This window comes from Camelina sativa, chromosome 9, assembly GCF_030686135.1.
Source record: "Camelina sativa cultivar CO46 ecotype springtype chromosome 9, ASM3068613v1".
In the NCBI taxonomy this organism is placed as follows: domain Eukaryota; kingdom Viridiplantae; phylum Streptophyta; class Magnoliopsida; order Brassicales; family Brassicaceae; genus Camelina; species Camelina sativa.
Window position 1 is genome coordinate 30379390 of NC_141888.1, and position 14803 is coordinate 30394192.

A 14803-nucleotide genomic window follows, 5' to 3' on the forward strand; every position below is an offset into this window, starting at 1 on the left:
CAGCAGGAAGCAGGTTGATAAGGAAATTAGCTGTGAAGAACACTTCGACCCAGTATTTTGATGGAACCATGCTTTGAAATAGCATTGCTAATCCTAACTCAGTGATGTGGCGGTGTTTCCTTTCCGCCAATCCATTTTGTTGAGGGGTGTGTGGGCATGAAAGATATTGTTGAATGCCACAACTTTGCAAGTGTTGTAAGAACTGAGTGCTAATAAACTCCCCTCCACCATCACACTGAAATGATTTGATTTTGCAGTCAAATTGATTTTCAACCAACTTCTGAAACATAGTGAAGATTGAAAAGAAATCTGACTTTATTTTCAGTGGATAAAACCAAATATATCTGGAATAGTTGTCAACAAAAACTACATAGAATCTGAACCCTTGAACAGAGTTTATTGGAGAGGGACCCCATAAGTCACAGTGCACCCTCTCAAGAGGTCTAGAAGCAAGAAAAATAGAAGGAGAAAAAGGAAGACGTGAGCTTTTCCCGAGCTGACACGCTTCACACACCGACTTGGTGACTTTATTGAAAGAGATAGACTGAGTCGTAGCTAACTTCTGGAGAACTTGAGGGTGAGGATGACCAAGCCTTCTATGCCACACTTCGTCACTTGCAAGGTGTTGATTAGTGGAGTAAAAGACTTGAGACTTCGGTTCCCTCAGTGAGTATAGACCATTACGCGTTCTTCCCGGTACCAGTAGCTTCTTGGTTGCCTTTTCATTAATACGAACACCATCATCATCAAACTCAAAAGTGCATGGATAATCGGATGTTAGCTTAGAGACGGACAACAGTAACCGAGCAATATTAGGACAAACAAGCACATCATTCAAAGGTAGATTACCTGATGTGGAAGCTATACTGGCGGATCCTGTGTGAGTAATGGGAAGAAACATACCATCACCTACCATAACAGAGTCTGATCCAGTGTATGGTTGAGAGTGATGCAGAGTTTGAGTAGAGGGTGTAACATGTACTAAGGACCCGGAGTCTGGCAGCCATTCGTGACCGTGCTGGTCTGCAACATCAGTAATACACATTACAGTCAGAGCTGCTGGGGTATCCTCAGCTTGATAGCTGTTGTTGAACCTGTGCCAACAACGCAGAGCAGGGTGACCATTCTTTCCATAAATCTGACACGTGATGTTCTGTGAGTTCGATGCACTGGCGAGCTGCTGATGAAAACCTCTTCCCCTTGTCGAGAAGGAGTTTCTTCCACCACGACCAAACCTTCTGTTTCCTCTGCCTCTTCTGTTGTTGTTGGGTTGGTAATATCCCTGAGAGTTCTGATGAGACACAGTGAAGGCGAGATGTGGTGTCACCAAGTTCTCGACCGAGTAAGACTGGAGTCTATCATCATAACCTGTGAGCTTCGGGATCACATCATCCAGAGTAGGACCAGGAACAGAGTCAACTGCATTCTCTATGGTGGTTTTAATGGGCACATATTCACGTCCTAACCCATTCAGAGCAGCAAATATCTTCATTTTCTCTGTGACAGGACTACCAACTGAAGCTAGTTGATCACAGACATTCTTAAGTTCTCTAAGGTACACTTCCATAGTCCTATCCTTCTTTTCTATAGTTTGTAGCTTTCTCTGAAGCTCAAACAGCCTAGAGGAGGAAACTCTATTAAAATGATTCGCCAGAGTGGTCCATACCTCATAAGACGTTGAACAGTTGAGAACAAGACTGAGTATATCTTCAGCAAAGGAGCCTAGCAGCCAGGACTTAACAACGGAGTCGGTACGAATCCAGTTCTGATACTCGCTCTGATAATCTGGATTTGGGCTCTCTGATAGTGTGCCGTTAGTTCCAGTGGTGGTGACAGTAGCTTGAGGAACAGAGATGGATCCGTTGATAAATCCGAGTAGACCTTGACCGGCTAGAAAGGTCTCAAACTGGTTCTTCCACAGAACATAGTTCTGACTAGTGAGGGTGATGGTAACGCAGTTGGTGACGTTCAAGGTAGGAACCGTGTAAGTTCCAACCTGACGATTCATCATAGGTTCAGACCGACTAAGCTCTGATACCATGAAAGCAGAGTTAAATCGTTTATGAAATGTGAAATTTTAGAACTTTGTTTATTCAGCTCAAGGTTTACAATGTTGTAATCTGCTTATTTATACAAGTTCCATAAACCCTAGAGTGCCTTGACAGATGTCAACATCCAACTACACAATTTGCATCTAAGGCTGTGAATTGGTTAGATGTCTCTATCATCGATCTGCAACTTGATCTCTTTATGTTTGTTTGAGTCGTACTGTCGGGAAGCGTGGCTGAGTTCTTTACTTCTATGGTTTTGTCCGGACATGATGCTGGCATGGTTTTGTCTTCAATGGAAGTTTGCCTTTTGTCTGTTGATGACGTAACTGTTGCAGCGTTTGCAGAGGAGGTAAGAGATGACCATTGAATCGTTGTGGGCTTGGCAGGCTTCTTAACGGGCTTCTTTTCGTTCTGCATTTGGCCCATTTGATTCAGTTGTATAGCGACACCGTTTTGTTGTTTTGCAGAGGATGTAGAAAGCAAATACTCTGGTTTGGCTTGAGGCTTCAGTCGAGTATTGCTATCAAGAGGTACACTTAAATTGTCTGATCAATTTTGATGTTTTATTTAGAACTCAAAACATGTTTAACGAATAGAAATATTTTTTCGAAAATTAATGAAAAATGCAAAAGAAAAAAAAGGAATATGTATGTCGTTTCTTATTCAAAATAAATGTTCTTTTTTAACAAAATTCCAAAACACAATATAAAGAGCTTGTTCTTAGGTCAAAATAGTGTACAACTTTGATTCTTTTATTTTATTTCATTATAATTCTTATTTATATGTTTATAATTCTTAATTTCTTACTCATACTTCTCCTGACTCTTCTAGTCTACATTTCTTACATACCCGTCCAGTCAGTTACCAATATACCTTTGAATTACATTAACTAGTTGTTGAGATGTGACATTAAGAGTTTTAAGACCATGATATTTTTGATGTGGGTTTTGTGCCACGGACCCTAGTGTCGCAAGTTTGAGAAATTGGGTTGCAAGGTTTTGTCAAACGGAGTGTCGTGGTAAACAACAGTCCGCAACTTTTACCAAAACACTTGACTACGAAAAAAATTAGCACTACACTGAAATGACGAAAAACATTTTATTTTTGTGTCATAGATATAAAATAATCTGTTTATCCGTGTGTATATATGTGTGTTTTAAAATTCTTCGAATCATCTCGAAGATTAGAGTAAAGTAATTGTTTAAAGATTGGATTATCTTGTAAGCAAAAAACACAGTGCCGCTGACTTAAAGAGATACCGAGATCCAATGCATTATTTAACATTGCTTGTAGAATTATGTGTTCACATGTGGTTTAGTCATTAACTAGTACTATGAAATCTTTAATTAGTTGTCTGAACTAATCATTAATATCCGTTGATACATTTTAAAATAATGGTCTAATTAATGGCATATTTCACAGCTTGATATCGATAGATATTGGCCAACAACGCTCTATAGCAACTCACTGTTGATCTTTTCACACTCGGAACTATCGACTTTAAGAAACAAAGCAACAAACAGAATCCGTTTGTAAATTCCTAACAGTTAAAACTTAAAACTCTAAAACAAGCAGAGCACACCTAAAAATAGAAGACCAATATGTATATAGGAGTCCTAAATGAACTAATAAATAAGACTTCAACGTTGATATGAAAGGTTGTTGCGAGGTCCAATTGTAATAGAATAGTATACAAAAATTTAAAATTGTTGTCAGATCTATAACTGAAAATATAAAGTAAAAGATAAAATACTTAATGCAATATAAATCACTTGATAGATCCACAAATCAATGATGTGCAATTATATAGGAATCTGGATCATTCATGTTTGATTTTTTCACAGGATCATAGAAGTTGACATTTTGATTCCTGTCTATATCACCCATTGATTCTTCAAATCCAAATAAGAAAAACCATTTATGTGCTTCATTTCCAAGCATTCTTTTTTTCTTTCTTTTCTGAATTTCTATAATATGTACTCAATAAAATAACGTTTATATACATAGATGGAAAGTTAAGGGGAAATAAATGAAAATAATGAAACATTCTTAGAATTTATTGGCAAGTTCATTTTTGTGTGTATTATTAAATTCAGTTGTAGATATTTCAGAACTCTCACATCATGATTTTAGAGAATAATAAAGTTTACATAATTCAGGAAAATGATGTTGATTCTAGACGCTCTCTAGATGCCAGATTAGTTCTCTAAAGAGGAAAAAGCTAGCTAAAAGTCTAAAACGTATACTTAAAGAGCTGTTTGTGAAGACTAAATCTCTAGAAATTAAAGGCTAAAACGTGATCTAAGTATCACTATCGATGCCAACTTTGTTTTCCATTATCTTTAACTTTTAAAAAAGTTTTCACTTATCTCACAACAGATCAAACCTGAAGCAAGAGTAGGTTTATTCAGAGATTTTTTCTGATATCAGATAAAAATCAATAAAGTTAATTTGCATTAAAACTATACATATGAAATTTGTTAATGAGATTTGGTCTTTACTACTCATGACGATCACACGAATATAACACTAATCAAATCCAAAATAGCTGAGTGGTATATATGACGCTTGAATTCTCACAACTTCATATATTCTTAATTTCAGACTTCCAATTCCATTTATTTTTGACATACTCGACATGAGCTGCATTATTTAGTACGACCACGTACTTATTATAGTTCAGGCGTTGTACAATAACCAACGGCGTTGAGTGCTTTAATATCGGATAACTGATATGATTCATCTTTTTATGCCTCATCTTCACTAGTATTTTGTTTCTTACTTCGTATGTTTCCTTCATCGGATGGTTGTCGTCTTTCTTGTTTTCTTCCAACCTCCGTTGGCAGCAAGAGATCTTTTTTACTATCTTCGGACAGTACTTGATCAGATTCGCATTTCACTTCCTGCACAAATAAATTATTAACTAAAACATAAGCAACAATATTGTTATTTTAATGTGAAAGTAAATTATGCTTTTATTGTAATCATACCGGAATTTTTCCAACAATCATATGAGCCTTGTAGAAAACATCTTTAACTTGGTTTTCATCACCCCAAGCCTCCTCAAACTTGGTCATTAGATCTTCATTTATAAGCTCTACACCTTTCTCCTTGGCCTTCATCGCGGGCTGCCACGATCTCAAGAACCCTATAAAGCCTTTAAGCGAGAGTTTATGCGGGATGTCTAGAGTTATAGGCTTTCCTTCGGACCCCATCCCTATGCTCTCAAATGGAAACATCAACGTTTTATAACCGTCAGATGCCAAATTCATAATAGGAGTTCTAAAAGGTAGAGTAGAGTCCACAAGACGCTTCATTATGGGATCGATCTCGGGCGAGATAACGATATCGTTGTATACCCAAACGGCAATTAGGCCTCCTTCTTTGCGAAGAACACGTTTTGCTACGTTGTAAAATGTGGTGAGGTCGAAGAAATGGACAGCTTGCGCAGCAACTATGAGATCCACAGAGTTTTCTCCCCCGATTAGAGCCACCATCTCATCTTCTGACATCGTTATTGGAGTGTGATGGTAACTGATTCTTGAGTGTTTGATTGCTCGTTTGAGTTGTGCTTCGTTTATATCGGTAGCCACAACATTCTCGTAATGCTCCACAAGCTGTAAAGATATAAAGAGAGTTCTCGGTATTGTCAAGACTACAATATGTATTATAGTATGATGAACAAGATTCTATTTTTGCTATATTATATACGTACTAGTATATGATTTATCCACGTGGTCTCATATATGGATATGGTTGATGAATATAATGAGAAAGTACCAACATAATTGACATGGGTCGACAAAAGAGCCCTCCTAAGTGTACATTTTGTTGCTAGGCTTATTACTTATTAGCATAATCGCCGTATCACAAATCAAACTAATTTGGTCTTACAAGTATATAAGAAGGTTTTAGATTTTCCAAGATCTAAAAAAGATAGAATTAGAAAGTTGATATAATTACCCCAATAGCAGCCTGACCGTTACCAGTTCCGACATCCCAAGCAAGCTTGTGGTCCTGTGTCCGTGCGGCAATCTTCTTGTACCAATCGATGGGATATCTAGGCCTTGCGTCGAGATAAGCTTTAGCCTCGTTTTCTGATAAGGCAGCCATTTTCCTCTTCTTCTTCTCCTCTCTTCTTGTTTCCTTGCTTTGTATTATATACAACTCTCTAGTTTTATGAACTCACTCTTGTTTGTATTAATATATTATGAAAAAGAGTTGAATGAAGTCCAACTTGGCGAGAGGTAAAGTTTCACTATAAATAAGTCCTTCCAAAGGAAGACGTGATCTTTAAGGTCTTATCTGTTTTAATATATATTTTGGTTGAACAAGACAAAAACAGTGTCTTGTGATGTTCCATGAAATGATAGAGGAGAAAAAAAAAAAAGATTTTCTGAAAAATCCATGATTTTTGGACTTTGTTACTCCCTTCATTGTCTCAATCAAAATTTCTTGATTTCAATAGCCTCTAAAAATACGTCTTTTTACATTCAAGAACAATCAAAGTTACAGTAAAATTTAATGAACTAGTATGATTTGTGTTCTTCTCTCGTAAATGTCAAGGTCTCTCATCGATAATGATACAATCATACGATTCTTTTAGATGCAATTAGACACATATTGAATACTACATTGAAAAGGGAAAAAGGGACTAAATCTTACTAAGTGACAAACTATCAATACAAATAATCTCCCTAACTAAGTGGCGAACTATCAATTTTAAAATTTATCAAACAAACAAAATATATATCGCTATAAATAATTCGAGGAAACTGTGTTTTGTGAAAAAATAAATAAAAAATCTGGTTTCAAGTCATAATGGGCTTGGTTATGGGCTTATCTATTGGGTTAGTTTTACCAAGATAAGTGAGGATATAAGTGAGAATTAGATGAGTCGCTGAGTTTTTTTTTTTACTCTTTCTTGACGAGAGCAGAGTATCGTTGCTCTGTTCTTGTAACTGTAACTCCGACGAGTTTGTTCTGGGGTGGTGTGTGATTCCGACGATACATACGCTAAGTTCTGGTTCACCGTCGATCGCGTTTCTTGATCGCTTTTGAGTTGGAGTACAAGTCGTGAAATCATGAGTGAGATCGTGAGAGTTCAAGAGATCTGTTCCAAGTCAGAACACCTAAAGATAGTCTCCAAGAACTGCTTGAATCAGATTACTATCATATCGAATGTTTCAGTTTCTGATCGCTCGTTTCAATCCAATGGAAGCTTCAAAGACTTCGTCTCCGTGTTATTGGCTCGACGTGATAGTTACCGTATAAGGAGGTTCTCTTTGAAGCTGCGGTCTATGGATTTTGATTCAGTTACGTACAATCTTGTCAATGACTGTGTACGCAACGTGTTGAATCGACGTGTTTTGGTTCTTGAACTGGACGTAAATTTCAATGAAGGTTACGCACTGCCATCTGAAGTCTTCACTTGCAAGAAAGTTGAGAAATTGAGACTAGGATCTGGTTTTGTTATTGAAAACATCCCTAGAAGCGCTTCGCTTCCAGCTCTGAAGACCCTCCTTCTTGATAAAGTTCGGTTCAATGCTACTGCTGGTGTTTGTGCGTTTACAAGGCTTGTTTCTGCTAGCCCTTTGCTTGAGGAGTTAGTCATATACAGGAACGACAGTGAAGATTGGAAATGGTCTCTCATTGTGTCTAGCGAGATCCTTAAGAGACTTACTTTTCGAGGTGGAGGTTGGAGAGATCATACTGGATGTAGTTATGAGCCTATTAGCTTTGATACTCCGAGTCTTGAATACTTCGAGTACTTTGATATCGTCCGAGATGAGTATCCAGTTGTTAATCTCAACTCACTTGTTGAAGCTAAGCTAGAACTTCTTGTTTTTCTTGGTGGTGATCACTACGATGCTAGGAATCTGATGAAGGGCTTAAAAAATGTTCGGAATCTGAGCATTGGCGCTGTTGACACAATGCATGTAAGTGATCTCTATTGTTTCTCTTTAATATGTTACTGCAGCTTAACAACTAGAGAGTATCTAGCTAGGAGGAACCATTGAGAGAGATACGAAAATCATAATCTTGCTAGACATTAGAATGATTTGTTGAAGTTATGACTGACTTAAAGTTGTCTGTTTAAACTCTGTTCCAGGTGTTTAATACCTTCAAAAAAAAAAAGTACCAGTGTTTGAAAACCTGAATCATTTATCAATTAGCACTGAAGTAGCTTCTTCCTGTTGGGATGCTGTGCCAATTCTGCTTGAGAAATCTCCAAATCTGAAGACTCTCACCGTTGAGGTATGACCAAAGGCACACCCTCTAAAAGTATATATTGTTTAAACAAAAGAATCAAAAACTCTGACAAAATCTTCCTTTGTTCTTTTTTTTTTCCAAGGCTTTGCATTACACTACTCAAGACCGTGGGGATGTGAACTCTGTTTGCAAATGCTTGGATGGCTATTATTTCCTATTGTCATGCCATATTAAGGTTCTAACGATAACAAAGTTCAAGGGAGATATCGGAGAGATGGTGCAAATAAAGCATGTGTTGGAGAAATTGCCGCGTCTTGAGCTGTTGGAACTTCATAGTCAGGCAAGCAGAAATGACTTTAAGATGAAGATCATGATGCATCTCCTAATGCTTCCTAGAGCTTCGTCAAAATGTAAAGTCAAGGTCAAGTTTTCTTGAACAAACATCATCAGTTTGTTCCCCTCAACATGAAACTTCTTCCATATCTTCTGATAAGAGAAAACATGAGAACTGGGTTTGTTTAATTAGCTAGTGTCTTTCCTTGATAGAACAGCTTGACATTTTTTTTTGCCATCTCTCAGACTCTCACTGGTTGTTGTGTCGTTTCTAAAAGCTACATTAGGTCTTTCATTACTCGGTTTGTGTTGCATGTTACTTGTATACAGTCAATATCTGACAATTTGGTGAATGGAATATTGATATGACTGATGTTATCTTCTGCTCTAATAACGTTTTAGTTTAGATGATTTTATCAACTTATACAAAACGAGTAAAGGTCTTTGTATAGGCAACACAACGATTCATTAACCACACTCCAAATCTTTATTTTTTCACCTAGTAAATAATGAATTTGTTCATAAGACAAACCAAAAAAAAATAAAAAATAATAATAATGAATTTGTACAGAAAATATTAGTGCTGGGCACGGGACGGGTACCCTTGAATTTTCTCCGACCTTTTACTCGTCCCGACCCTAACGGGTAATAGAAAAAATTTACTCCGACCCTTAAATAACAGGTACCCGGAGAAACGGGTACCCGGTAAAAAATAGTTGACCCTTTACTCGTCCCGACCCTTTATTATTACCCCGAAAACGAGTACCCGATAAAAAAATGTTAATAATCGCAATAATAATTTTATCTTTTGAAATCCAAAAAATGAAAAATTCATAAATTTATGCAATATATAGTTCCAAAATTATAAAATTACGAATTTTGAAAATAAAAATAATATATTAATTCAGTTAGGCTAAGTTGAACTTAGGTTTTAACTCTAACTCTATAAATTAATAATAAATAATAATAATAATAATACAAAATATTAACGGGTATTTACGGGTCGGGTAGCAAAACGGGTAAAGGGCCGAGTAACGGGACAGGTATTGAAAACTAAACTAATACCCTATACTCGTCCCTTACTCACGGGTAATATAAATATAATATCCTTTACTCGACCCTAAAGCTGCGGGTACCCTTTTTTTGGGACGGGTACGAGCCGAGTAACGGGTCGAATACGGGTAACGGGTATTAGTGCCCAGGCCTAGAAAATATAATATAATTATGGGTTTTTATTTCATTAAATATAATAATTTCAGTGAAAAGAAGCAAAAAAAAAACCGCGGATCCAGAAGGTGGACCCGGGTTGACCACGTTCTCCTCTTTTTTCCCCCAAATCTAAAACCCTAAATTCTCAATTGCCGTCGCTCTCGTCACACTCTCCGTTCACTCCACCAGCGACAATCCCCGTAGAAATCTCTGTGCCTCCAATGGAGTTTTCCTTACAAGACGACGATTTCGGAGGAGATTATTCCGCTGCTGCAAATGCCTCCAGGGCTTCAGGTCTCCACATTAATGGATTCCTCACGATTTTTTTGTTTTTTTGTTTTTTTTTTTGTGGTTAGATTGGAGTTGAGGTTTTTCTCATTGTTTTCTATCTGTATCATTCAGGTAATAAAAGAAGCTTCGGTGATCTTGAAGACGATGAAGATGATATCTTCGGATCAAAAAAGGTAGGCCTTTTTCAAAAATTTTAATATTATCACAAAGTTCAGTTTTTTTGCTCACCTGCTTGATCAATGTTGAGATTCAAATTTTGAAATTATCGCTGTTTAGGGTCGAACTAAAGTGGAGGAAGCAGCACCTGGTGTTGCTACTGGGATGATTCTGTCACTCCGAGAGAGGTTTTTTTAATCAAATCTTTGTGTGCAAAAGCTTACGAATTTAAATGTATTAATCCTAACCTTGTTCTATCCTCTTTCTCTTTGGCAGTCTTCAGAATTGTAAAGATGATCTTGCTTCATGTCAAGTATTGTTACTATTCTCTACTCTATTTCAGTTTATACCATTGCTGCTGTTTACAAATTACAATTGCATCTTTTTGTTGTATCTTACTATTTGTATTTGGTTAGAATGAGCTCGAATCAGCGAAGACAGAGATTCAGAAGTGGAAATCAGCGTTTCAGAACGAGTCCTTTGTTCCTGCTGGAAAATCTCCTGGTTAGCCTCTCCATTACAAATGTTGGTTTGCGTATTTGTTTATGTAATGCAAATTCTTGACTATTCAAAAATGATTCTGTTTGGTTTCAGAACCTAGATTTCTGATTGACTATATCCAAAACCTTAAATCGTCTGAGAGATCTTTGAAAGAACAGGTTGGCATTTGAGCAATAGGTTGTGTATTTTTATCAATATGAAGGTCTTGATTTTTTTTTTCAAATATGGTTTGATGGGTTATTTCTCTTTTCAGTTAGAAATTGCAAAAAGAAAAGAAGCTTCATGCATTGTACAATATGCAAAACGGGAACAGGAAATGGCAGAGTTGAAGGTAATTCTCCACGAACTCATCGCTTAAATGCTATGTTTTCTTGAACATCGCAGAGAATTAATGTCTTCTTGGATTTGTAATTCTAGTCAGCTATTCGTGATTTGAAATCTCAACTCAAGCCAGCGTCAATGCAGGTACACTTCTCCACATGTTTTCATTCTGAAATAAGTTATATACTTATGGCAACAAAATAAACCATGAAAGTTAGTTGTTGAAGCAACTTTAACCTCTAGGTATAGTCCTCTTCTTTTTATGTCATCCTCGACCTTGATTCATGTAGAGGGAAAAAATCTTCTAGTCCTGTAGTTTCTCTGGTCTGAATATGATATTATGATGATATGCAATGTTCCTTGTAATCCTATTCCTGGTGCCTAATTAAGTCTGAGATATATGGCTATTATGTCAAATCACATTAGTCATCTAGCAGCTCGAAATGATCAGATAGCAGAGTACTTGAAATATTATTGACTTAACTTTGTAGGCGAGGAGGTTGTTGCTGGATCCAGCAATTCATGAAGAATTTTCACGCCTGAAGGTTTGCACCTACTCTTTTTCTATTTGGCGTTAGACTACTCTATCTTAAGTATGTAATTGTGGTAATATTTTCTTAGATAATCCAAACTTGTTGCTACTAGTCTAAATTCTTCTTGAGTTATGAATGGCCTGAAAGACGATTACTTAATAACTTATAGCCTGATGCTGTCTTCATTTGGAGATTCCTGGTAATAAATCAGCTTGTTTGATTTTCTCTTAGGTCGCAAGTACAGTTGCAGATGAAATCTCCAAACATTTTTTCTTATATTTGTTGCAAACTTGCAATGAAAAATGAGTAAATGAAGCTTGACATCATATATCTGTTTAATGCAGAATCTAGTTGGGGAAAAAGACAAGAAGATAAATGAACTCCAGGATCATGTTGCAGCACTTGCTTTTACTACTCAAAGCAAGATGGGAAAAATGCTTATGGCAAAATGCAAAACCCTGCAAGAGGAAAACGAGGAGATTGGGCACCAAGCTGCTGAAGGAAAGGTATAGCTTGTTCTACTCTCAGTCTTCACAATCTGAAATTACTTGGATTATAGAAGCAGTAGTCAGTCGTATTCTTCTATAGAACATGATTTTCTGAAAAGGGTAAGACAATTGATATTTCCCTATGTTCATGTTGTATTTACAGATTCATGAACTAGCGATGAAGCTTACAATGCAGAAGTCTCAAAACGCAGAACTCAGAAGTCAATTTGAAGGTAAGTCACATGTTGATATTAGATTTAGCAAAAGATTCTTGTACAGATAGAATTTGGAATTGAGGTTTTGTGGAATGCAGGACTGTTCAAACACATGGAGGAATTAACAAATGATGTTGAGAGATCAAACGAAACGGTAAATTAATCATCTGTCTTTATCTCTTAATTCCTGTTAAGAGTTTTCTTAAAAACGGAAGAATGATTATGGTTTTTTGTTGGAAATGGTGACTTTGATGAATCTCTCAGGTAATAATATTGCAAGAGAAATTGGAAGAGAAGGAGAAGGAGATAGCGAGAGTAAAGAAAGGGATGGAAATTGTTGTGCCTGATGTTGTAGTAAGTGACAACAAGAATGATGAAGTTGTTGAAATTGATGAAGATGCAAAAGAAATTGATGGTGGAGAATAGAACATTAGCTTATCAAACAGATGTTTTGTACATTTCGAAAGTTTTAAAATCACATTTTAATTTCATTTTATATCTCTGCATCTGTTATTGTTTCAGTGCTAATTCTTCATCCTCTTAGTATCTTTTTCTTTACAAAAGTTTCCTCCAAAACCATTGATCAGATAAGTACAACTACAATATAGATAAGTCTAAAATTTGGGGGACAAAAGTGTAATAGTAAATAAATTGGAGTACTCAAATCGAATACTGATAAATAAAAGTAACATTTATTACACTTTTTCCCCCAAAAGATAAATAAATCACAAATTTAGGTCAATTAGTTGTTACGAACGAATTCAAAATCCGAAGGAGCGGGAAAATACAGAGTGACGTGTCACAAATCCATCATCATCTTCATTAATCAGATCAAAATAATAGGGTTCATCATCACAGAATCCAGAAACCGTCACAGTTCAAATTTTTTCAAAAAAAAAAAAAAAAATGGAGAAGTACGAGAAGCTAGAGAAGGTAGGAGAAGGAACATACGGCAAAGTCTACAAAGCGATGGAGAAAGGAACCGGTAAGCTCGTAGCACTGAAGAAGACTCGTCTCGAGATGGACGAAGAAGGTATCCCACCAACCGCACTTCGTGAGATCTCGCTTCTCCAGATGTTATCTACATCGATCTACGTTGTTCGATTGCTCTGCGTCGAACACGTTCATCAGCCTTCAACAAAATCACAATCCCCCAAATCCAATCTCTATCTCGTTTTCGAGTATCTCGACACTGATCTTAAGAAATTCATCGATTCGTATCGGAAAGGACCTAATCCTAAGCCGCTTGAGCCTTTTCTGATTCAGAAATTGATGTTTCAGCTTTGTAAAGGAGTCGCGCATTGTCATAGTCACGGTGTGCTTCACCGTGATTTGAAACCGCAGAATCTTCTTCTGGTGAAAGATAAAGAGCTTCTTAAGATTGCTGATTTGGGTCTTGGTCGTGCTTTTACTGTTCCTCTTAAGTCGTATACGCATGAGATTGTTACTCTTTGGTATAGAGCTCCTGAAGTTCTTCTTGGATCCACTCATTATTCAACTGCTGTTGATATGTGGTCTGTTGGTTGTATCTTTGGTTAGTCTCTCTGATGATGTTTTTTTGCTGTTCTTTGACTTCGTCTCTCTGCGTTGTGATTTTTGTATTTATGTTTGTTGTTTTTTGCTATCTTTGAATTTGTATTAGCTGAGATGGTTAGGAGGCAAGCTCTCTTCCCTGGTGATTCTGAGTTTCAGCAGTTGCTTCATATCTTCAGGTATTTTGAGTTTACCTTCCATTGGTTCTTCTGGTTTTGTCCAGTGTCAATGTGAATTGCATCATTGAATGGCATAGCTAGCTTACCAATTGAAAACAGTTTGTTCTATATAGTTCAGGTTTCATAGATCCATAGTTCAATTGAGTAGAAAGACTATGATCTTGCTAATGGTTCCTTTTTTGGTTCATGGAGGTTGCTAGGAACACCAACCGAGCAGCAATGGCCTGGTGTTTCCACTCTCCGTGACTGGCATGTTTACCCTAAGTGGGAGCCGCAAGACTTAACTCTTGCTGTTCCTTCTCTTTCACCTCATGGAGTTGATCTTCTCACGGTAATCCACTGCCTGATGACCATAGCATATGAATATTGTTGTTGCAGAGCAGATCTAAACTCCTCTTCTTCTTGTTCCTAAGCTGAACAATGCTTTGTTAATTCTTTCTGATTGAGCTTTATGTTTGAACAAATGCAGAAATTGCTCAAGTACAATCCAGCCGAAAGAATCTCAGCAAAAACAGCACTTGATCACCCATATTTCGACAGCCTTGACAAGTCTCAGTTCTGAAGCGAAACACACACAAGTTCTTTGGTGATTCTGTTGTCATCGTCTTGGTGAATGTTAAACATTTGTTTTCTGTTGGTTTCCGACACATCAGTGTCTTCTTATGTTTGGATTAGAGATCTGTAGTCTTGCTGAAGAAACTGGTAAAGCTTGTTTTATCGAGTGAATGTAAAACACAATGGTGTGGTAGCAATGAGATGATTCCTTAAGATCGTTTATTC

General features: G+C 36.9%; 3 protein-coding genes and 1 pseudogene across 3 annotated transcripts; 3 read left to right on the plus strand and 1 right to left on the minus strand.

Annotated features, from left to right (window-relative positions):
• Positions 1–4589: 4589 nt before the first annotated feature.
• Positions 4590–6337, minus strand: LOC104711993 (uncharacterized). The gene is made up of 3 exons (XM_010428783.3): positions 6015–6337; positions 5042–5668; positions 4590–4954 (listed from the first exon to the last, which is right to left on the minus strand). Exons 1-3 carry the CDS (start codon positions 6162–6164, stop codon positions 4799–4801), a joined length of 933 nt encoding a protein of 310 aa, XP_010427085.1. The 5' UTR covers positions 6165–6337; the 3' UTR covers positions 4590–4798.
• Positions 6338–7135: 798 nt separating this feature from the next.
• On the plus strand, positions 7136–8700 carry LOC104715646 (F-box protein At3g62430 pseudogene; annotated as a pseudogene).
• Positions 8701–9839: 1139 nt separating this feature from the next.
• On the plus strand, positions 9840–12817 carry LOC104711994 (FKBP12-interacting protein of 37 kDa). The gene is made up of 13 exons (XM_010428784.3): positions 9840–10100; positions 10209–10270; positions 10374–10441; positions 10530–10566; positions 10670–10757; positions 10848–10912; positions 11008–11085; positions 11172–11219; positions 11567–11620; positions 11953–12114; positions 12260–12329; positions 12410–12465; positions 12576–12817. Exons 1-13 carry the CDS (start codon positions 10028–10030, stop codon positions 12735–12737), a joined length of 1023 nt encoding a protein of 340 aa, XP_010427086.1. The 5' UTR covers positions 9840–10027; the 3' UTR covers positions 12738–12817.
• A 216-nt stretch (positions 12818–13033) lies between these two features.
• LOC104711995 (cyclin-dependent kinase B1-1) lies at positions 13034–14800 on the plus strand. The gene is made up of 4 exons (XM_087464917.1): positions 13034–13845; positions 13954–14023; positions 14216–14354; positions 14493–14800. The coding sequence occupies exons 1-4, from the start codon at positions 13218–13220 to the stop codon at positions 14583–14585; spliced, it is 930 nt and encodes a 309-aa protein (XP_087321043.1). The 5' UTR covers positions 13034–13217; the 3' UTR covers positions 14586–14800.
• Positions 14801–14803: the final 3 nt, after the last annotated feature.